The 22981-nt window shown below is 55.2% G+C and overlaps 2 protein-coding genes across 2 annotated transcripts; both read right to left on the bottom strand.

Moving 5' to 3' along the window:
• Nucleotides 1-129: 129 nt before the first annotated feature.
• Nucleotides 130-6412, bottom strand: LSMEM2 (leucine rich single-pass membrane protein 2). Its single transcript, XM_049777702.1, has 6 exons — nt 6328-6412; nt 6011-6068; nt 4784-4872; nt 659-769; nt 387-572; nt 130-263 (listed from the first exon to the last, which is right to left on the bottom strand). Exons 1-6 carry the CDS (start codon nt 6410-6412, stop codon nt 130-132), a joined length of 663 nt encoding a protein of 220 aa, XP_049633659.1.
• Nucleotides 6341-19962, bottom strand: SEMA3B (semaphorin 3B). The gene is made up of 18 exons (XM_049777345.1): nt 19926-19962; nt 18223-18409; nt 17270-17427; nt 17083-17145; nt 16600-16719; nt 16431-16524; nt 15971-16090; nt 12681-12826; nt 12481-12592; nt 12289-12358; nt 12067-12211; nt 11552-11771; nt 10406-10497; nt 9052-9093; nt 8728-8885; nt 8578-8633; nt 8362-8501; nt 6341-7395 (listed from the first exon to the last, which is right to left on the bottom strand). The coding sequence occupies exons 2-18, from the start codon at nt 18329-18331 to the stop codon at nt 6976-6978; spliced, it is 2265 nt and encodes a 754-aa protein (XP_049633302.1). The 5' UTR covers nt 18332-18409; nt 19926-19962; the 3' UTR covers nt 6341-6975.
• Nucleotides 19963-22981: the final 3019 nt, after the last annotated feature.

Raw genomic sequence — 22981 nt, 5'->3', positions numbered from 1 at the left:
TCAGGTCACTCGGACAAAGCCTTGCCAAGGAAGTGGTGTGGCCTGGGGTGAGGGGTAAGGGAGAAAAACGACCTGCCAGCAGTCACTTGTTCCTGCACACAAGGCCCCTTCCCCAGGAGCAGTGGCCTCTCAGCTGGGGGCTCGGGCCTCGCTGGCGTTGAGTCTCCGCAGCTGGCTGAGGCTGGCCAACCGCAGCTTGAGTAGCACCTCCTCCTGCATGTGCAGCTTGTATGCCAGGGCACGGAGGGACTCGCTCTGCAGCACTGCCAACAGAAGGAGGCAGGGGGTATGAGATGCCCACCACCCTGCCTCCTCCCCACGGCACTCTTCCCTGCCTCAGCCTCTGCAGTTGCTCCCCACAAATGGGTCCCCGCTGGCAGCCATACCACTCAGGTAGACAGCCAGGATGGCGAGTGCCAGGCAGGTGACCACCAGCAGTGCCAGCAGCAGCAGGAAGCCCCCAGTCCCTTGCATGGGGCCGCAGCCAGCCTGGGCACACAGTGAGGGTGGTAAAATGCCGAGCAGCTCATCCCAGGACTGCGTGTCCTCGGCCAAATACGGCCTCAGGGAACCTGTGGACAGACGAGTGTGTCAGAGGGTTGGGGGGACACCCTCACTCCTCTCCCTCCACATGCGTCCCATGTTCCTGCTCCCCTACCTCCACCGTGGAGGTCGCTGATGGACTCCACTGGGTATAGACGCACTTCCTGCACGTGGTTGGGGGCCAGCGGGTCCCTGCTCCTGGGGCTCCGGGTTGGTGCCACCATGTCTGTGGGGGCAGCACAGTGCAGGACTGGTTCAGTTGGGACTCACCCTGTCTCTATTCTTTTTTTTTTTTTTTTTTTTTTTTTGTTTTTTGTTTTTTGGGCCACACCCGGCGGTGCTCAGGGGTTACTCCTGGCTGTCTGCTCAGAAATAGCTCCTGGCAGGCACGGGGGACCATATGGGACACCGGGATTCGAACCAACCACCTTTGGTTCTGGATTGGCTGCTTGCAAGGCAAACACCGCTGTGCTATCTCTCCGGGCCCACCCTGTCTCTATTCTTGGCAGCAGAGACTCAGACAAGAAGAGCGCAAGACAAAGAGACATTTGGCTCCTAATTTTCTTTTTTTTCTTTTTTTTTGGGGGGGGGCCACACCCGGCGGTGCTCAGGGGTTACTCCTGGCTGTCTGCTCAGAAATAGCTCCTGGCAGGCACGGGGGACCATATGGGACACCGGGGTTCGAGCCAACCACCTTTGGTCCTGGATAGGCTGCTTGCAAGGCAAACGCCGCTGTGCTATCTCTCCGGGCCCTGCTATCTCTCCGGGCCCTCCTAATTTTCTAAAACCTACTCTGCAATGACTTGTCCAGAGACTAGTTTCTGTGCTCATGACTGCTGTGGTTCCTGATTTCCCTCCCAAAGCCTCGGTCGGGGACACAGGTGTTCGCTTCAGCAGACATTTCCAAGAGCCATGGAGAAATTAAGTTCTTTTTTTTGGTGCAAGGGGTTTGGGCCACAACCAGTGGTGCTCGGGGGATACCCCTGGCTCTGCACTCAGAAATCACTCCTGGTTGGGGCCAGAGAGATAGCACAGTGGTAGATAGGGTGTTTGTCTTGCATGCAGCTGATCCAGGACCAATGGTGGTTCGAATCCTGGCATCCCATATGGTCCCCCGTGCCTGCCTGGAGTGATTTTTGCGCACAGAGCCACAAGTAACCCCTGAGCACTGTTGGGTGTGACTCAAAAACAGGAAAAAAAAAAAAGAAAAGAAAAGAAAAATGAAATCACTCCTGACAGGCGCTGTGGACCATATGGGATGCCGGTGGTCAAACTCAAATCTGTCTCAGGTCAGCCGCATGCAAGGCAAACACCTTACTGCTGTGCTATCATTCCAGCCGCCAAGAAATTAAGTTCTGTCCTGTTCCGTGAGCCCTGCTCCCTGTCATCAGACTGCCTCCTTGACTTGAATCACCATGATTTGGGCCCGGAGAGATATCACAGCGTCGTTTGCCTTGCAAGCAGCCAATCCAGGACCAAAGGTGGTTGGTTCGAATCCCGGTGTCCCATATGGTCCCCCATGCCTGCCAGGAGCTATTTCTGAGCAGACAGCCAGGAGTAACCCCTGAGCACCGCTGGGTGTGGCCCAAAAACCAAAAAAAAAAAAAAAAAAAAAAAAGAATCACCATGATTCAGCTGCCCTGTGAACCCACTGCTTTCACTTAGCCCTGCAAAGGAGACCCACCTTCTTTATCAAACTTTCACACGCCTGTGAAGGCCTGAGAGGGAGCCAGGATGGTGGTGTTTTCAGTTCCCTAGAAACAGGACTAAGAATGTCCAAAACTGGGGAGGGAAGGCAATCCCACTTTTCTAGTAGTTGTAGTTCTCTCTCTCTCTCCCCCCCCTCTCTCTCTCCCCCTCTCTCCTTCTCTCTCTCTCTCTCTCTCTCTCTCTCTCTCTCTCTCTCTCTCTCTCTCTCTCTCTCTCTCTCTCTCTCTGCCTCTCTCCCTCTACTCCCTCCTTCCCTCCCTCCAGGGATCATATAGGATACCAGCTTTTGCATTCTGAAATGGCAGCCATGAAGCTCTAGAGCCCGGGCATTCCTGGGATTTGCATGCTCCCACATGCAAAGTATTTATGGCCACCCTTTGAGCATCTCTCTGGTCCTTGTGGTTTTAATTATTTTTGAGCCCATTGAAATGTTTATTTTGTGATTTTTTTTTTGTTTGTTTGTTTTTGGGTCACACCCAGCGGTGCTTGGAACTTACTCCTGGCTCTGCTAAGAAATCACTCCTGGCAGGCTCAGGGGACTATGGGATGCCAGGTTTCAAACCACCATCTGTCAAGGCAAATGCCATACGGCTGTGCTATCTCTCCGGCCCCTTGTGGCCCCTTGTGATTTTTTGTTTGTTTGTTTGTTTTTGGGCCACACCCGGCGGTGCTCAGGGGTTACTCCTGGCTGTCTGCTCAGAAATAGCTCCTGGCAGGCACTGGGGACCATATGGGACACCGGGATTCGAACCAACCACCTTTGGTCCTGGATCGGCTGCTTGCAGGGCAAACGCCGCTGTGCTAACTCTCTGGGCCCGATTTTTTTTTTTTTTTTAAGCAAGTAGGAACTAAGTAAAAAAAAAAAAGCAGGAACAGGGCCGGAGTGGTGGTGCAGGCTGTAAGGCCTTGTAAGCGCTTAGCCTAGGATGGACCTCGGTTTGATCCCCCAGTATCCCAAATGGTTCCCCAAGCCAGGAACAATTGATTTCTGAGCACATAATCAGGCGTAACCCCTGAGTGTCACCAGGTGTGGCTGAAAAACCGGAAAAAAAAAATCGGTGAAAGGGAGAAGTTTCCTGGAGGGTAAAGAGTGATTGCACTTTCTGAGTCTGTCACCTTTGGGACAGTAACAACCTTCATGATATCCCTGAAACTTGCTCTTGACATAAAGTAAATAACAGTGGTTGCTTGGTGACCAGTGGTGGTGGATAGGGCTGCCATTAAATTGCCTTATTTGCCTGTGGCTGTTTACCTCATACTTTTTTTTTTTGTACCCCATACTTTCTTTTTTTTTGGGGGGCCACACCCGGCGGTGCTCAGGGGTTACTCCTGGCTGTCTGCTCAGAAATAGCTCCTGGCAGGCACGGGGGACCATATGGGACACCGGGATTCGAACCAACCACCTTTGGTCCTGGATCGGCTGCTTGCAAGGCAAATGCCGCTGTGCTATCTCTCCGGGGGGGGGGGGTGTTCTTTACATGACTGTAATCATACAACTACAATCATATTTGTGTTTAAATAAAGATAATTAAAAAAAAAAAAAGAGTAGGGGCTGGCGCAATAGCACAGCGGGAGGGCATTCGCCTTGCATGTGGCTGTCCAGGATGTTCCTGGGCTCGATCCCCGGCATCCCATATAGTCTCCTTCGCCAGGAGCGATTTCTGAGCTCATAGCCTGAGCGTCAACAGGTGTGGCCCAAAAACCAAAAGAAAAAAAAAAGAGTAAACCTTTGGACTAGGCCAGAGCTATAATACTGTGGGTAAAGTGCTTATCTTGCACATAATTGACCCAGGCTCTATCCCTGGTGCCCCATATGGTTCCTGCCGTGAGTGGCCCAAGTGCAGAACCAAGAGTTTCCCTGAGCACAGCTGGGTGTGGCTCCAAAACAAAAGCAACCCATGCACCTATACACACAGGGCAGGCCCTTCCCATTCAAGGTAAGCTGTTGAAGTGATGAGGGGAAGTTACAGGGTGGAGCCAGTGGCTCTGTCACCTGGTTGGACTTGCCCTAAAATTTTCCAGGCCCCTGATCTGCTCTGAGCCTCTGTCATGTGGTGGCAAGGCAGTTAGATGGATGACCACTGAGGTCTGCACAAGTGGACCCAGTATGTCCAGATCAAAGTACTGCGCGCACACACACACACACACACACAAAAGCACACATGCTTTTGCAAGTTGGGGGCACTAAGCTATAAATTGGAGATGGTCAGAAGCCTGCTTACTCCTACTCTGGGCTATATACCCAAATGCTTCCTGAAACCATGGTCACCATATATTCCAGCTCCCTTCCTGAAGGCAGAAAAGATCTGCCCAGACTATCCAGCTGAGACCCCCTGTCATTGCCCCAAATCCCTCCCTGCTGTCCTTAGGTAAAGGCAGTGTCTCAGTGGAAAGGGGTTCCAGAGTGGCCATGTAGGCTGTTCAGAAAAGAAACATGGAGACTGGCCCAGGTAGGAAGGCAGTAAAATTGGCCTCTTTCTCCATGTTCACAGTGGGGAAGGCCAGGCCTGCTCTCCCTCAGTCATCTTACCTTCTTGGGTCTCCTCAGGCATGGTGGCTTGTGGGCACTCGGGCAGATGACGGCAGCAGAAAGCCAGAATGGAGGCAGCAGTGAGTGCTCTAAGCCTGGAGAGGGCCTGGCTACTTCCCAGCCAGGGGCCAAAAATAGGCCTGAGCTAAGCACACTGGGTTATATTTAGAGGGGGCAGCTCTCAGCCATGGGAAGGGGCAGAGACACACAGGGGCCAGCCTGGATTAAATCTCTGGTAATGGGGGCCAGAGAGATAGTATGCAGGTAGTTCATTTGCCTTCCATGCAGAAGGACGAAGGTTCGAATTCCGGCATCCCATGAGGTCCCCTGAGCCAGCCAGGAGCTATTTCTGAGCATAGAGCCAGGAGAAACCCCTGAGCACTGCCGGGTGTGACCCAAAAACCAAAACAAATAAATAAAAAAAAAATTTTAAATCTGGTAATGGAGCCAAGATAAAAGTGTTTATTAAAATATTGCATGTGGGGGCTGGAGTGATAGTACATCCATAGGTGTTAGCCTTGCATGCTGCTGACCTGGGATGGACCCAGGTTTGATCCCCAGCATCCCCTATGTCTCTCATGCCTGCTATGAGCGATTTCTGAGCACAGAACCAAGAGGAACCCCTGTGCGCCGCAGGGTGTGGCCCAAAAATCAAACAAAAAATAATTGCATGTATCCAGGGGCTCACCAGGAGTTCCCCATATATCCATGGGGATCAGTGTCTTCATCCAGAAAGGCCACCTCAGGCACAGCCTTCAAGATGCTCCATGAAGCAGGAAAGACATGCAGATGGGTCTGTGCCCCACACACCCACAAAGGAGTCATTTCTTCTCCAAGCAGAGGGGAGATAAGAATCTACCACTGTGTTGATCTGCTGGCACCAGGCACTGGGGCTAACAGGCACCTAATGTGCAGGGCCAGGAGGGCAGAGACACAAGCACTTATGCAATCAGTGGACTGATCCGTCCATTACGACATTTATAAGCTGATAGATTGCCCCCTGTAATGTTAACTCACCATTATTAGTCAGGACTAGTAATACAAATCTATTTTTGTTTTGTTTTGCAGTGCTGAGGATTGAACCCAGGGAATCACACACAGACTGCCTGGCACTTCTTACCCTTGCAGGGGAGACTTGCTCTGGCTAAAGGTCCACTCTCTGGTGTTAACCCCTATGCCCCTCCTACCAAGTTGAACAAATAAGACTGGGTTGGGGGAGGGCTGTACCTTCTAGAACATTCCACATACACCAGGGCACCATAACATTCTAGGCCCTCTGATTTTCCTTGAACACAGCAAGCTCATGCCCACCTTAGGGCTTTGGCCATGGCATTTCCTTCCCAGAATGTGCCTCCAGAGAGTTGCACAGCTCACATCTTGTCATTTATGTCCCCGGTGAGGCTTTCTACACGTTGCTTTCCACAGTGTACCCAGTTTTATTGTCTTCACAGCGTGAATTCATGAATTAGATTATTCATTCAGAACATACTGTGCATATGAGCGTCCCCAAAGGCCCTGCAGAATCCACTCAGTCTCATGGATACCGGCGACCTTTAGTCTCATCCGCAGCATCCCAGACACAAGAAACCGAGGTCCCGAGAGTGCTAGGAAGGCACCCCGGGGCCACATGGCAAGACCACAAGGCAGCAGTTCTCTGCTTGGGCCATTGCGGCGCAGGGAAGAGTTTATTGTGTTAGTACAGTCGGTCCACCCCAACCACCCCATGGCCCAGCCTCTTCACAGCTTCTGCTCTTTGCCAAGTTCTTCTGGGCTTCTTCCTTCCAGAGGCGCCAGGGGCACCTCCTTTCCTTCCCTGGTCATTCCCGGGAAGGCTCTGATCCTCTGCCCTGTCCCTGGCAACGAGGGAGCGAACGATCGAGCTTGGGACCCTGTGCCTGGCTTGGGCCGCCCCTCTTGGGGCCACAATCAAGGGTAATTATTGATCCTTTGTTAATAAATAAGCCAGAGCAGCGGCTGCCCCTCGGCCAGGGCCTGTCGTGGTGTCGTGGTTGTCGGTGTCACTATGGCCAGGGACCATAGTGGGCCTGGCTGTCAGTCTCCCAGGATCTGCCAGTCCCTTCTCCCAGGCCAAGGTCTGTCCATCCCTTCTCCCAGGCCAGAGTCCATCTGTCCCTTCTCCCAGGCCTCGTCTCCTGTTAGGTCCCTGGCTCGGGGATGGCCAGGTCACCAAGTCACCAGTGTGCAGCGCTTCGAGGGCCCCGCTCTGCCCTTGGCGGCTCCTGGGCATGTGTCCTCCGGTTGCGCCCCTTCCTCCGGGGCAACTCGGGGGGTGACTCGGGCGGGGTTTGGGGTGCAGGGGGAGGCCGGCACATCCTCAGGGAGTTCGAGCCCCCGCCGCCCGGTTCCACCAGTTGCAGAAAGTCCCGGTACCAGAGCTTGGGGCCGGGCGGTGGGGCCCCCGGGGCTGCATCCTCTGTCCTGGCCAGGCGCTCAGCCTGTGCCACGCTCAGCACATGCAGTGCCAGGCGGCGCATCGGCTGCGAGAAGCCCTGCTCCACCGCGGTGCACAGGTAAAGGCCCGCGTCCCTGCGCCGAAGCCCCCGCAAGAGCAGCCCGGCCCGGGTGCGCTCGGCCCGCTCCGTCGCCGGCACCTGCGAGAGGGCCAGCAGGTGAGGCAGGGGCGTCAGGGACCGGGAAGGGGCTCTGTGACTCCACCCTGGATTTAGATGCAACAGGGCTCCCCAGGACTGATGCGGGGACCTGAGTCCTGACCGGATGCTCCAGGAGAAAGCTGGTGCCCACAGGCGCGCTTCTAGGGGTTCTGAGCCAGAGACCTCAAAATGTCTTCAGGGGCCAGAGATAGCACAGTGGTAGGGCTTGCATGCTCCTTGCTGATCTGGGACAGGCCTGGGATCGATCCCCGGCAACCCCTATGTTCCCCTGAGTCTGCCAGGAGTAGTTTCTGAGTATAGAATCAGGAGGAAGCCTTGAGCATAGCTGGATGTGGCCCAAAAAACAAACAAAGGGTTTTCAAGGGAAACCCCAATGGGACAGGGTCACTTGGAAGTGCAGGTGAGGAGAGAGTGGGGCTTCCCTCGGTGCTGGGCTAAGTGGGGTCAGGAGAATCTCAGGGTTAGAAGGAGCCTAATCAGGACGTGGAGTTAGGGATCAAAGGTGATGCTTTTTTGGTTCGTTTTAAGGGGCTATACCCGGCAGCACTCAGCTCAGGGGTTACTCCTAGCTCTGTGTTCTGAAATCGCTCTTGGCAAGCTCAAGGGACCATATGAGATGCTGGAGATCAAACCTGGGTAGGCCGCATGCAAGGCAAATGCCCTACTTCTGTGCTATCATTCAGGTCCCTTTCGTTTTGTTTTGAGGGGGGCACGCCCAGAAGCGCTCAGAGGTTACTTCTGGCTCTAAGCTCAGAAGTCACTCCTGGCAAGCTCTAGGGATCATATGGGATGCCGGGGACCCAACCCAGGTAGGCTGCATGCAAGGGAAGCATCCTACCCACAACCCCAACAAGCCACTTGTAAAGTTAGGGGGGCCAAAGGAAATGTAAGCCATTTGGTTGGGCAGAGATCCTGAGTCAGACTGGGCTTCTTGGGGGGACCCACCTGGGTGCTGGCTTGCTCCCCTGCACGCTGGAAAGTCCAATCTAGGTGAGCTTGTAGTGATCGAGGCTCACATTCCAGGAAAACACTGCCTCCCTCCACACCAAACACCTTCTGCTCCAGCAGCACAGGATGGGATGTGTCTGAGGGGGGCAGAGGAATGTCATCAGGTGGGGCCCAGCAGGGTGGGGTGGGGCTGGGGACAGTTAGGGCTCTCACCTCCGGAGCACAGTGCGCTGGGGTCTCCGTTCCTGACATCTTGTCTCCGGAATCTCCTGGGGATGGGTAACATTGGAGCCCTGTTGAGCCATGACACCTTCTTTTCGCCCTGGGAGGACACTGAACCCCTCCCTCCCCACCCTTGCCCACCTCTTGGAGCTGGACTGGAACCGTGTGCATGTGGCCCCATCCCAGGCGCAGTAGGGGTCCCGTGCCAGGCAGCATTCTGCGCAGGCTCGACCGTGGGCAGCACACCTGTGCAGCGGAATCTGGGCCACCCCACTCCTCGAGGCTACGTAGAGCTGGTGCTAAGGGTTGGGAGTAGGGTGCAGGCGCCCATTGGTCAGAGAGTCTTTCCCCCACTTAACTGATGGAAATACTGCAGTCTCAGATCACACGGTCAAATCCTCAGGCTGAGGCTATTCTCAAAAATATGCTGGGTCCACTCCACCCTGAAACCTCCTAGTCACTTACCCTTTTGGAGGAAATTTGCATACTGGTGACAGCAGATGAATCCTGAAAGGAAAGAAGTGTACAAGAATGAATGGGATGGGGCCGGGCGGTGGCGCTGGAGGTAAGGTGCCTGCCTTGCCTGCGCTAGCCTAGGACGGACCTCGGTTCGATCCCCCGGCATCCCATATGGTCCCCCAAGAAGCCAGGAGCAACTTCTGAGCGCATAGCCAGGAGTAACCCCTGAGCGTCACAGGGTGTGGCCCAAAAACAAAAACAAAACAAAAAAAAAAAAAAGAATGAATGGGATGGGGCCGGAGAGATGGCATGGAGGTAAGGCGTTTGCCTTTCATGCAGAAGGTCATCGGTTCAAATCCCGGTGTCCCATATGGTCCCCCGTGACTGCCAGGAGCAATTTCTGAGCCTGGAGCCAGGAATAACCCCTGAGCACTGCCGGGTGTGACCCAAAAACCACAAAAAAAAAAAAAAAAAAAAAAAAAAAAAAAGAATGAATGGGGCCCAGAGAGATAGCACAGTGGTGTTTGCCTTGCAAGCAGCCGGTCCAGGACCAAAGGTGGTTGGTTCAAATCCCGGTGTCCCATATGGTCCCCCGTGCCTGCCAGGAGCTATTTCTGAGCAGACAGCCAGGAGTAACCCCTGAGCAATGCCGGGTGTGACCCAAAATCCAAAAAAAAAAAATGAATGAATGGAGCCAGAGTGATAGTACAGTGAGTGGGTAAGGGCATTTGCCTTAGACTCAAGTCAACCTGGGTTGGATCCCCGGCATTCCATCTGGTGGTCCCCAGAGACTGCCAGGAGTGATTCCTGAGCACAGAACCAGGAGTTACCCCTGAGCATTGCCAGGTGTGACTCAAAAAAAAAACAAAACCAGGGGCTGGAGAGATAGCATTTGGTAAGGCATTTGCAGAAGATCGGTGGTTCGAGTCCTGGCATCCCATATAGTCCCCTGAGCCTGCCAGGAGCGATTTCTGAGTGTAGAGCCAGGAGGAACCCCTGAGTGCTGCTGGGTGTGACCCAAAAACTAAAAACCAAAAAAAAAAAAAAAAAACCCAAACCAAAACAAACATAAATAAATACAGAAAAGAAAGGTGGGGCCGGGAAGGTGGCGCTACAGGTTAGGTGTCTGCCTTGCAAGTGGATGGACCGCGGTTCGATCCCCCGGTGTCCCATATGGTCCCCCCAAGCCAGGGGTGATTTCTGAGCGCATAGCCAGGAGTAACCCCTGAGCTTCAAACGGGTGTGGCCCAAAAACAAAAAAAACAAAAAAAAAAAAAAAAAAAAAAAGAAAAGAAAGGTGCAGGAGGTCTCAGGTAGATGAGAGTACTCCAGGAACAGAGGAACAGAGGGGAAGCCTCACCTCAAACACCTGTAGTTCCTCCAGAAGTAGCCCCTCAGCATTGGGTACCCCGCCCTTGGGTACAGAGATCACCTTCAGCACAGTGCCCACATCTGTAGGGGAACAGAGGGGTATGTGTGACTTGGAGTTCCCTGACCACCAGGCCTCCATCCTTAACATGATTGGGACATGTTGATTGTGGGACTAAAGGTTGCTGGATTCCATCTCTAGCACTTCATATAGTCTCCTTAGTTCACCAGAATTGGCCCGAGTGCAGAGCCTGTAGTATGCCTTAAGCACCTCTGGGAATTGACCTCCACACACATAAAAAGAAATAAATAAAAGTGAGGTCAGAGCAATAGTAGCACAGAGTGTAGGGAGTTCGTTTTGCTCAAGGCCTATCTGGGTTTGATCTCTGGCGTTGCATATGGACCTCCAAGTCTGCCAGGATTCATTTCTGAGCACAGAGCCAGGAGTAACCCATGAGCTTCATTAGGTATGGCCAAAAACAAAAAAAAAAAAACAAAAAACAAAAACATGTGGTTTGAGGAGTCAGGATGCCAGGATGTAGTCTAGTGACAGAGCTCACCCCTTCTATGAAGGGGACCCTAGGCTTGATTAATGGCATCCTCAGAAAAAATATGACTGAGGGTCCAACCCATTTGTTTAATGGCAGAGCACCAGTTTTTCAGGCATATGGCCAGGGGTTTGATCCTAGTAGCATTGCTGTTGGGATCCTTAGTGGCTATTCATCCTACATTTATAATTTCTGGCCCATCACAACCTGGGTGCATTCCTAGGTTATCACAACAAAGGAAAAAGAAGGTGGCAACAAAGGTGGATGAATCCATTAAAGACATTTCTACTGGGGCCAGAGCTATAGCACAGCAGTAGGGCATTTGCCTTGCATATGGTCAACTTTGGATGAACCCTGATTAGATTCCCGGCATCCCCTATGGTCCTCTGAGCCTGCCAGGAGTGATTTCTGTCGCAGAGCCAAGAGTAACCCCTGAGTGCTGCTGGGTGTGGCCCCCAAACCAAACAAACAAAAGACGTTTCTCCTGGAATGGGGCGCAGCTGAGGCAAAGCATGAGGAAAAGATGGAAGAGTCAGTTCTTCCTACTAACAGGTCAAAGACTGGTCACGTAGGGTCATGGCGGGACTCACCTGTGCCGATGAAGAGGACATCGTAGTGTCCATCAGCAGCTACTACATGATCCGCGGCGATCTGGGTGAAGGTGTAGCCGGCACCCACTTGTAGGAAAAGAGGTCGCCCCCCCATGGGCAGGACTGAGTTATACATAAGGGGGTGGTTACGGGCAAACTGGATGACGTCGTCGGGAAAGTCCTTGGTGGAACTGAAGGTGCCAAAAGTCTTGCTGGGGCACTGGCAGTTGGGGGGGAAAGGAGATAAACATACAAGGGGTGTGGGTATGAGGGCATGAGGGACAGCCCCCAGAAGAGACCGCCAGAACTGGGGGTGTGTGAGTACATGAGGGGTAGAACCCTGACCACCCAGTCTTGCCCTGGGTATCTGAAGGGACGCACAAACTTCCCCTGGGGGACCCCATCTGATGAGAGAGATGCTCCCCACCAGAAAACAAAGCACATCACCAGCAGGAACCCAGGTCAAGTTCTCCACCCAAGTGGGTAGTGGGGGGCGGGGGGACAGGGCTACATACCATACCAGGCCTGGGATAGGGAACTCGGCCCTGATAGGCTACCCACTGGTGCAAGGGTCCCTCTTTGTGTGCAAAGGGTCCGAGGAAGGCTCGTCGCACATCATTCATGCTGTATACACACACTGCTGAGCCCTGGAAGATGTCACTGTAGACAAAGATAAGAGTGGAACGAGGGCCCCACGAGAGGCCCCTTCTGCACCCCCCCTTCCGAATATCCCTCACCTGGAGGTGGTGAACACAGCATAAAGCAGTGGGGTCCAGCGGTCTCGGGAAGCCAAAAGGAATAAGTCCTCTGTGGAAAGGGGCTGAGATCAGAGAGGAAATACAGCCTTTCGGGGACCCCTGCAGCAAGGCCCCTGCACCCATGCAACCCCACCAGACACCCCCAGTCTCATCCTCTACTCTGGTGCTCACGCAGCTGGTCGAAGTGTGTGTCCCCTTCCATGCCCGGCACCGAGCAGACCAGTCGTGCCTTCAAGAACGTGGTCCATTTGTTGACCAGGCTTCGTTGGCCGCCCACGTCATTCTGTGGGGTCAATCGCATGAGATAAGGCAGGGTAGGCTGGCAAAGGGGGTGGTGGTGGGACGGTCAATATGGCCCAGAGAAGCCTCACCCGGCAGATCTGGCCCACGCGAGACACAGACTGGTGTCCCAGAGCTGGCGAGGCTTCTACTGCCAGCTCCCGGAAGAAGAAGTAGATTTTGTCATCATCGGGGTTCTCATTCTCGGGGATCCAAAACACCTTGATGAATTTGGGCTCTGGTCATAGCAGGGGGTGTGGAGTCAGGGCCTGTAATCCCACCCCAAAATCCATACTTTGCCTCCCTTTCTATTAGGACCCGCAGGATAGGGCAGAAGCAGTGGCGCTAGAGGTAAGGTGTCTGCCTTGCAAGCCCTAGCCTAGGACAGATCAATAGATTCCCCCAGCGGAACATAGGGTCCCCCAAGCCAGGGGCGATTTCTTTTTTTTTTTTTGGTTTTTGGGCCACACCGGCGGTGCTCAGGGGTTACTCCTGGCCGTCTGCTCAGAAATAGCTCCTGGCAGGCACGGGGGACCATATGGGACATATGGGATTTGAACCAACCACCTTTGGCCCTGAATCGGCTGCTTGCAAGGCAAACACCGCTGTGCTATCTCTCCGGGCCCCAGGGACGATTTCTGACCACACAGCTAGGAGTAACCCCTGAGTGTCAAAGGGTGTGGTCCTAAAACCAAAAAAAAAAAAAAGAACCCACAGGATAGTAGGGTATATTTAACACCGTGCCCCGTGGTAACAGACGTGTTGAGACACAATAATCAGGACCTGGGAGTCAAGAAGTAGCCACGAGAGGGCAGCAGAGACCATGGCTACTTGAGCAAGCCGGCGGAAAGGAGGACCACTATTAGGCGTCTGCCTGGCAGATACGTTGCTCTGGGTTTGAGTACCACCAGAAATGATCCCTGGGCCAAAGTGACAGCCCAGCGGTAGGGCGTTAGCTCTGCACGTGGCCAACCCAGGACAGACCCCGATTCAATTCCTGGCACCCAGAGCCTGACAGGAATGATTTCTGAGCTCAGAGCCAGGAGTAGTAACCCCTGAACACCGTAGGGTGTGGCCCCAAAACCAAAACCAAAAAAAAGGAAGTGATACCTGAGCATAGAGCCAGGAGTAAGCCCTAGGTACAGCCAAGTGTGGCCCAAAATCAAAAAGAAAAAGAGGGAGAGAGAGTGTCTGGTGGCGTTTTGTTTTGTTTTTGTGGCTTAGGGGCCACACTTATGGTGTTTGGGGATTTGCTCTCCATGGTACTCAGGGGACCATGCTACATGAAGAATGAATCTGAGCACCCTGCATTGTACATAGAGAACATAAATGTGAAAATCTAATTTTAAAAAATGCACTTTTGGGCCCGGAGAGATAGCACAACGGCGTTTGCCTTGCATGCAGCCGATCCAGGACCAAAGGTGGTTGGTTGGAATCCCGGTGTCCCATATGGTCCCCCGTGCCTGCCAGGAGCTATTTCTGAGCAGATAGCCAGGAGTAACCCCTGAGCACTGCTGGGTATGGCCCAAAAACCAAAAACAAAATAAAAACAAAATAAAAAAAAATCAAAAATGCACTTTTTTTTGTTTTGTTTTTTTGGGTCACACCTGGCAGCACTCAGGGGTTACTCCTGGTTTTTTTTTTTTTTTTTTTTTTTTTTTTTGGGCCACACCCGGTAACGCTCAGGGGTTACTCCTGGCTATGTGCTCAGAAGTTGCTCCTGGCTTGGGGGACCATATGGGACACCGGGGGATCGAACCGCGGTCCGTCCAAGGCTAGCGTAGGCAAGGCAGGCACCTTACCTTTAGCGCCACCGCCCGGCCCGGTTACTCCTGGTTTTATGCTCAGAAATCGCTCCTGGCAGGCTTGGGGGACCATATGGGATGCTGGGATTTGAACCACCGTCCTTCTGTATGTAAGGCAAACGCCGTACCTGCATGCTATCTCTCCGGCCCCTGAAAATGCACTCATTTTGAGGCCGAAGTGATAGCACAGCGGTAGGGTGTTTGCCTTGCACATAGCCAACCTGGGACGGACCTGGGTTCGAATTCTAGCATCCTTTATGATCCCCTGAGCCTGCCAGGAGCGATTTCTTAGCAAAAAGCCAGGAGTAATCCCTGAGCACCACTGGTTGTGACCTCCCCCCCCCCAAAAAAAAAAACAACAAACACTAATTTCTTTTCGGAGTGGGGGAGTGCTCAGGGGCCATATACAGCACAGAACTGAATAGAATCCACTGCATGCGGGCCCGGAGAGATAGCACAGCGGCATTTGCCTTGCAAGCAGCCGATCCAGGACCAAAGGTGGTTGGTTCGAATCCCGGTGTCCCATATGGTTCCCCCGTGCCGGCCAGGAGCTGTTTCTGAGCAGACAGCCAGGAGTAACCCCTGAGCACCGCCGGGTGTGGCCCAAAAAACCAAAAAAAAAAAAAAAAAAAAAAAAAAAAAAAAAGAATCCACTGCATGCTAGGCAAGTACCTTAACCTCAATTCTATCACTTTGTCCTCTATTGATTGGTTCTTTTTTTTTTTTTTTTTTTTTTTTTTTGGTTTTTGGTTTTTGGGCCACACCCGGTAACGCTCAGGGGTTACTACTGGCTATGTGCTCAGAAGTTGCTCCTGGCTTGGGGGACCATATGGGACGCCGGGGGATCGAACTGTGGTCCGTCCAAGGCTAGCGCAGGCAAGGCAGGCACCTTACCTCTTGCGCCATCGCCCGGCCCCTATTGATTGGTTCTTGAGGTGGATGTGTAAACCTAGAGTCTTGTATTTTTTTTTTTTTTGGGGGGGGAATTTGGGTCACACCAGGCAACACTCAGGGGTTACTCCTGGCTCTACGCTCAAAAATCACTCCTGCCAGGCTCGGGGGATCATATGGGATGCCACGATTCGAACTACCGTCCTTCTGCATGCAAGGCAAATGCCCTACTCCATGCTATCTCTCTGGCTAGTCTTGTATTTGCAAAGCACACACTCTACCACTGAGCTCCATCTCCAGCCTTAGGCTTCTACCTCCCTTGCAGGAAGCATATGCCCCTCACTTAAGCCTGAAACAATGCAGGAGTAAGCCCTGAGCACCACTGGGTATGACCCAAAAACAACAACAACAACAACAATTAATCTTGCTTGGTTTGAGAATTACTTTACAGTTTAATTCTCCAATCCTCTTAGCATGCCCTTGGTCCTCCTCCCCCCTTCTTTGCTCTTATTGGTCTCCTGGCCATAGGAATTGAGCTTATTGTGAACCCGTTCTGTGGTCTCTAAGGAGGCGAGGGCCTGCTGTCTGCTGGGTTCTGGGCCCCTGGTCCCTGAGTCAAAGTAGGTAGGGTGGACCCTTTTCCCTTCTAGGCCTCCCCTTTCCTCAGCATCTCCCCCAGCTCTCACCATTCAGCCAGCGAGAATCATGTGGTTCTGTTCGGAGACTAGGGCGGCGGCCCAAGCTGCGGAAGATGGTGAAGTCCCGGCCCATGAGATCCGCTGCTACCCCTGAGTACAGCTCCTCCCCTGTGGACAGGGCAAGGGCTGTGAGGCCACGTCCAAGTCTGGAGGATAACAGGGATGGGCTTGCAGAGTTCCAGCGTCCTCAGGGCCTTTCCCTAGGCTCTCAGAAGAAACTTTGTGGGGCCGGAGAGATAGCATGGAGGTAGGGCATTTGCCTTGCATGCAGAAGGGTGGTAGTTCGAATCCCGGCATCCCATACAGTCCCCTAAGCCTGCTAGAAGTGATTTCTGAGCATAGAGCCAGGAGCAGCCCCTGAGCACAGCCAGGTATGACCCAAAAACAAAAAAAGAAGGGACTTTGTGAGGTTATGGAGCCTTGAAGGGGACCCGGCCTCCAGACTCACCCACCAGCACGGAGGCAGCGCGATGGCTGGGATCATAAGGACTCCTTCCCTTGCCATCCTCCTGCCTTCGGAGGTCCAGCCGCAGCACAGGTTCCTGGGGTTGGGGGACAGTTATTCCCAGGCCCGTCCTCAGGCACACAGCTGCCTTCCCTTCCCAAACCGGCCTTACCTCCAGCCGGTGGCCCACCTCTATGAAGGCGCAGGTGGGGTGAAAGGCCCCTGTGCCACAAGCCAGCAGGTGGGTGCGGTTGTAGGAGTGCAACAGCTTCACGAAGTTCATGCATTCTGTCTAAAGGAGGGTGGGCAGGGACCGTGGAGCTTCCCCGAGGGCTGGCCTGCAGGAGTTCCGACCCCCCTCCCTCTCGCAGCACCATCCCCGCCCTTTCTTCTTCCTCGGCAGTCTATACCCTACATGGGCCCCAGGACCCTGGGTCACCAGCCCAGCCCACCACTGTCAAGAAAGGATGTTAGGACCCTGTGACTCAGAGCCCCGAGAAGATGCCCACGAGCCCGTTCTGACTCACTACCTCCAACCCTCAGCCCGCTGGACCAGCTACCATGTCAGCGAAACAGGCAAGCTTCTGTCTCAACGTTGCTCCCCCCAGAGTGAGGGGCGCCCTCACCCACCCACCCACCAGCAGCCCACACTCACCCCGATGTCTTTGCCCGCCCAGTTGCACTCCTCTCTCCAATCCACTGGGGCCGGCCAGGCCAGCTGGGGTTAGGGGGAGACACAAAGGTCACATACTTGGGGTGCTCTGCCCGGGGGGGGGGTGGTGCTAATAGACTAAGTGAGGTCATGGGGCTCATTCCCTGTCCCCTGGGGAGCGCTGAGGAACCTTTTTGGCCCGCCTGCTGATATTGTCCAGGTTGAGGGAGGCCACATGGTTCTCAGCGCCCACGAACAGGCGTCCACGCTCTTCGTCCACCAGCAAAGTGTCATAGCAGCAGGTCCGCTCCAGCCTGAAGGTCCGAAGCCCATGCCGGGCCTGCAGCTCTGCCAGAGATGGGGACCCTTGGGGAGTCACGGCTCCTTGTCTGGAAGCTTCCCTCAGCCCCATCTTCTGGGGCTTGCAAAAGCTCTGGATATCACCAAGCTGGCCCCACACATAAGAACTCACACTGTGACACAGGTTCCCCCTGTGTGAGGCTCCAGGAGAGAAGTTCAGCCCCTTCCCTCCACCCCAGGGTGGGGAACAGATTGAGCTTGGTGTGCTGGGACAAGCCGGACCTCTAGATGGGTATACTGGGAGGCCAGGTTCGTGGATACCAGGATCCAGGGAGATGGGCATTGTAGGAACAGGGAACCCCGACTCCAAGTCACGCTGAGGTCCTATACTGCCAACCCGGGCTCAGCGTGAGGCCATGCACCCGTTCTTCAAAGGGGGTGCTTCTGATGGGGCCCCCACACTGCAGCTTGCCCCTTGCTCTGCCGCAGGGGCGTGCCAATGGGGGAGGGAACAGGACAGAGGCACAATCTGTTGCCATGGGGACAGGAGGGGTCTTTCTGGGAAAGCACGAGGGGAATGTGGGCAGAGAAGCTGGAGATGGAGGCGTCCAGGACAGGGTTAACAGGAGATGGTGGCCTGTTGGATGGAGCCCCCAGTCCTGGACCCCTCCTGGAACACATACCCTCACACACACACACACACACACACACACACACACACACACACACACACACACACACACACACGCCTCCCTGTTTGCAATAGCAAACAGTGCCACTTCACCACCCTGGCCTTTTCCTGTGCCCCTCGGAGGCCGTCTTTCACCTACAAAGCTCACCTACCTGAGAAGGAGAGTCGAAGGCGAGGGGAGGTGGGGGTGGCACCCCCCAGCACCGCTGCCCAGAGCAGGACCAGGCCCTGGATCATGGCGGCAGCCGCTGCCCGCCCCATCCCTGCGACTCAGGGCACTCAGGGTTCAGCGGGCATGTGTGAAGGATCCTGGAGCCGCCCTGGACTCTGCCCCGGGATCTGGAAGCCAAGGAGCTGCAGTGAGGGTGAGGGTGAGGGTGAGGGCGGGGAGGCTGGGGAGAGTCCCCAGGGATCAGATTACATACGCCCTCGGGGAAAGAGGTTGGGGGGTCTCCTTCTGCTTCCGAACCCTCCCCTCCCTCAGAGGGTGCCCAGCCTGGCCACAATCACAGACACACCCACACTGGGCATACATAGACTCCCTCAGGGTCACCCCCACACTGCCAAGCACCGGCCCCACCACACCACCACGTCACCCTCCCTCCCCTTCCCGGTAACCGCCCTCCCTCAGAGACATTAATTCATAAACTATGTGTTTCGCTTCGGGCCAGCTTGAGACTGGGCCGGGGAGACCCAAGGTCTGGACTGGGTCCCCCTGCAGAAGGGGACAGAGTGCCTCAGTCATTCCTGCTGGGACCCAGAGCATGAGCAAAACAAGCAGGCTAAATGAGGGTGAGCAGCAGAGGGGCAGACCCTCAAGGTGTCTGTGCGCCCACAGACCAGAGGTACAGGCACCTTCGGGCCTGCAGCCAGTGGCATGGGCACCTGTGCATGTGAGGCTGCAGGGGTTGCTCTGTGGATGTGAAGTGCATGTGCTGTGTTGTGTGTACAACAACACACATGTAGGCTGTAATGCCTATTCGGCATGTGGCATGTGTGCGTTGAGACATACGGCTACATGTATGCACACCACGGTGGTTGCATGTCCCTTTCTGGACAGACCCCAGGCAGTGTTAGACATTGTCCTGAAATATCTTGTCCAGGGCCCGAAGAGATAGCACAGCGGCGTTTGCCTTGCAAGCAGCCGATCCAGGACCAAAGGTGGTTGGTTCGAATCCCGGTGTCCCATATGGTCCCCCGTGCCTGCCAGGAGCTATTTCTGAGCAGACAGCCAGGAGTAACCCCTGAGCACCGCCGGGTGTGACCCAAAAACAAACAAACAAACAAACAAAAAAGAAATATCTTGTCGGAGGGAGGGGGAGCCCCAGGACCCCTGACTTGGTACCAGGGGGCTGCCCCAGCAATTTGAATTATCTATCGAGCCCAGCTTCACGCTTGGCCTCTCTTATCCCCAAGAGGCAGCACTGAGGTCATAAAGAAACTGAGCTCAGACTTCAGTGGAATCAAGAGGCACCAAGTGGAGAGAGCAAAGATCTGAGGCAACCCCTCACATGGGGTAGATGTGTGTGTGCGCCCCTTCCTTCCCAATGCCAGACCTGGCCCTGGGGTTCCCCCTTTCTACCCCCTTCCTCCACTCTGGAGAAGGGACAGCAGCGCCCTATTGCTAGGAATTAGGGGGCAGGTGCCAGTCAGCTCCTGGGCTGGACAACAGGGATGTTTGCAGGAATGTGGCTGTGGAGGGGTAGAGGGCTGGCCTGGCTTGTGTGATGCGGGGCCCTGGGTTCTGTGGGGTGTGTGTGTGTGTGTGAGTACAGGCCTGGCTCCCCAGAATCCCCTGCCTCTCCCCACCCTTCCCAGGCTCACCACCTCCCCCCTTCCCTCCGCTAGCACTTGCCTCGAGCTCCTCCACAGAACAGCTCTGTTGCTTTCCACACTCCGGGAGCCGCTCCCACCCAGCCGGGCCTCTGCTCTCCTGAAAAACCAGGGTGTAGGGCACCTTCAGACGGTTCCTTTAAGGAGCAGCCCCCGCCCCCACTGAGGCAGCCGCACCCCGCATGCCGTCAAGTCAAGTTTATGGGGCGGGTGGATCTGGTGACCGGGCAGGCAGGCAGCAGGGACCGGCTGGAGGTGGTGGCTGGACCAGAGTGGAGCGGCCACAAGGGAGGGGTGCTGAGGGAGAGATGTCCCTTCCCATGGAAGGGCCAAGGGTCCCCAGGCAGCAGCCCGGAAGTGGTACAGGAGGAAGACCCCCAAATGCTCATGGAGGAGGCAGCCTGAGTTGAGGGGCACCTCTTCTCAAGGGGTTTCCTCACCTTTCTCTTCACCGAAGATGGGAAGCTGGAAGGAGTAACAAGGCATTCACCTCAGGTGCAGCAAAGACAGGCTGAGGGGACGAGGAGGCAGGACTCTGAGGGGCCCCAGGTCTCAGCTCTGTCCTCCTCAGCACTTCGGCCCCTGCAGGGTTTCTGCCACCTGGTTGGCAGAGCTGTGCCAATACCATCACAGGGCGGGCAGAGGAGGCCAGGCAGGCAGGCGGGGCACTCACCCAGCAGCTCCCCCTTTCACGCTGAGGGGTGTGGGCCCCTCCAGAGACCTGAGGGGCAGGCGGCTTCTCTCTGCTCCTTCCTTGACCCTGTTTCTCCCTTGGCTCAAGGCAGAAGCCAAGTCCCCATAACATCATGGAATTGAGGCAGGTTGGACTCCAAGAGTCCAAGACCCAGCTTGTCCATTGGGAAGGGTCTAGAAGTCATGCCTGATCCGTGCAAGGGCATCCCCACAGTGCAAGGCTAGGAAACAAGGACTGCAGGGTAAACTGCAGGGTAAACACACCCATGCTTGAGGCTGGGCTACTACTCCCTAATCTCATTAGGTAAGCCAGCCCCCAACTGCACAACAGCTCTCCAGGGCTCACGTGCTAGATGGGCTTTGCAAGCAGAGATAGGATACCAGGCCCAATGCCCAGTGGCCCTGAGCCTCAGCACCTGGAGTTCAGGCCAGGTTGGCAGGCAAAGGGTGGGAGTCCTCCAGAAGGGAGGTGGAGGCGTGCACCCCCACTGTCAGAATGCAGCCCCTCTTGCTCTCGCCTCCAGGCCTGGACAGCCTTCCCTGACTCCATGCGAGCAAACAAAATTCCTTGGCTGTTTACAATTTTCCACCCAAGTGGCCAAGATCAGCAAATGCCTTTGAACCCCCTCACACCACCGTATCCCCTACCTGCCCCTGTTTTTTTAGTTTCTTCCTCAGGCCCCAGGTCCAGCTCTCTGCTTCCCCAGAGCCAGCTCAGAATTCCTCCTGGGAAGTGGGCCAGAATCTCTGTCTGGCACCCCGAGGCTCACCCCTGCTTCTGCCAGAGGATCTGCCCCAGGTCCGAGCGCATGCCAGGGCCACGGCAAGGCTGGTGTGGTGTGGCCACTAGGCCGCATCACTGGCTGTGGGTCATGCCAGGCAGCCTGGAGTGGGTCTCACCAGAATGGGACTAACCATAGCAGACAGCTGGTCTCAAGATTCCTGCTCCCAAGCTGCTTGGGGATCCCAGGGTTCCTAGGTCTGCAGCCCTGCCCTGGAGCCCAGGGAAAGGCCTCCTGGGCTGAGTGTCCTGAAATCACCTGTCAAGCCTTGTTGTTTCCTTCTGGAAATGATGCCACACCTGGTAGAACCTGCCTCATCATCCCTCCTAAGGCCAGCAGGGCCCCCTGCCCCCTCGGGATTCTGATGGCCAGCTCTCCTAGGTGCCCACTGACACCTGCTTTAGCCATCAAGACAAGTGGCATTAAAACCAAAGTTCCCGGTACCTGCAGGCCACGTGGGGCCTAGGATATTCTAGCCTTTTGGCACCCAGCCTCCATGGGGGGCAGTGGCAAGGGGGACCCTGAAGCTCTCGCAGAGACCTAACCATGCGTCTGCCCCCCAAAGCCCAGGGATCCCTTGAGAAGGGTCAGGGGACCCCTCTGCCCTTTGCCCCTGACCCCAGCCTGGTCTTGCCCCCAGGGAACCCCAGGCCCACCTTTTTGAAAAGATCTGTTCCTCCCCTCCTTGCTGCTCCCCTTTCCTTGTGAGGGCCATGTCAGCGAGGTGGAAGGGCTGAGGGAGGGGCAGCGGGGAACCCGGGGCCTCCAGCGGCCGCCCTACCCCCCATGGCTCCGCCCCAGCCCTCCGCCTCCCGCACATTCCACCCCGGCTGAGGTCAGCCCCTCTGGGATGGGGGAGCCCCCCCATAGCCACATCACAGCTCTGCACTCACTTCTGTTTTCTTCATTGCCCAGCGGGAGGGGGGAGGGAGGGGAGTGGGGAAAGAAGGGGGCCGGGGGTGGGGCCTGCCTCCCCCTTTCTTCTCCAAAAGCCTGAGGAGGAGGGTGGCAGGAATGCAGTGAAGTCAACCCTGGGGAGCACTTGGCGCTCATTTACATACATTAACATAATGCATAAGCCCCCCCCCATGTCCCCCTCCCCCTGGAGAGCACCGGCGTTAGAGGCCCTGGGAAGGGGTGAATCCTGCTGGTGGCTCATTGCCTCTGTGTGTGTCTGGGGGTGGTGGGGTGGGGACGGCGCCTCTCTGCTCCTTCCTTGCTCTGGGCTCGGCTGGCACTTTGCGGGTAAACAGGTGCATTTTCTAGTGCCACATCAGCGCTGCAGAGCGCTGGGGCCTTTCGGATGCCAGTCCTCCAGCCATCCAGTCTGTGCTTCTTTAGCTTCCACCTGAACCTCTCCAGCTTCTGGTGATGCCTGAACCTTTTTTTAATATTATTTTTGGGCCACACTTGGTGACGCTCAGGGGTTACTCCTCGTGATGCACTCTGAAATCGCTCCTGGCTTGGGGGACCCTATGGGACGCCGGGGGATTGAGCCATGGTCCGTCCTAGGTTAGGCACATGCAAGGCAAACACCCAACTGCTTGTGCCACTGCTCCGGCGCCATGCCTGAGCCTTCTAAATCCATAACCAGCACTTCCTC

The sequence above is a fragment of the Suncus etruscus genome, chromosome 7, assembly GCF_024139225.1.
Source record: "Suncus etruscus isolate mSunEtr1 chromosome 7, mSunEtr1.pri.cur, whole genome shotgun sequence".
NCBI classification, from domain to species: domain Eukaryota; kingdom Metazoa; phylum Chordata; class Mammalia; order Eulipotyphla; family Soricidae; genus Suncus; species Suncus etruscus.
This window is presented reverse-complemented; position numbering and strand designations above follow the sequence as displayed.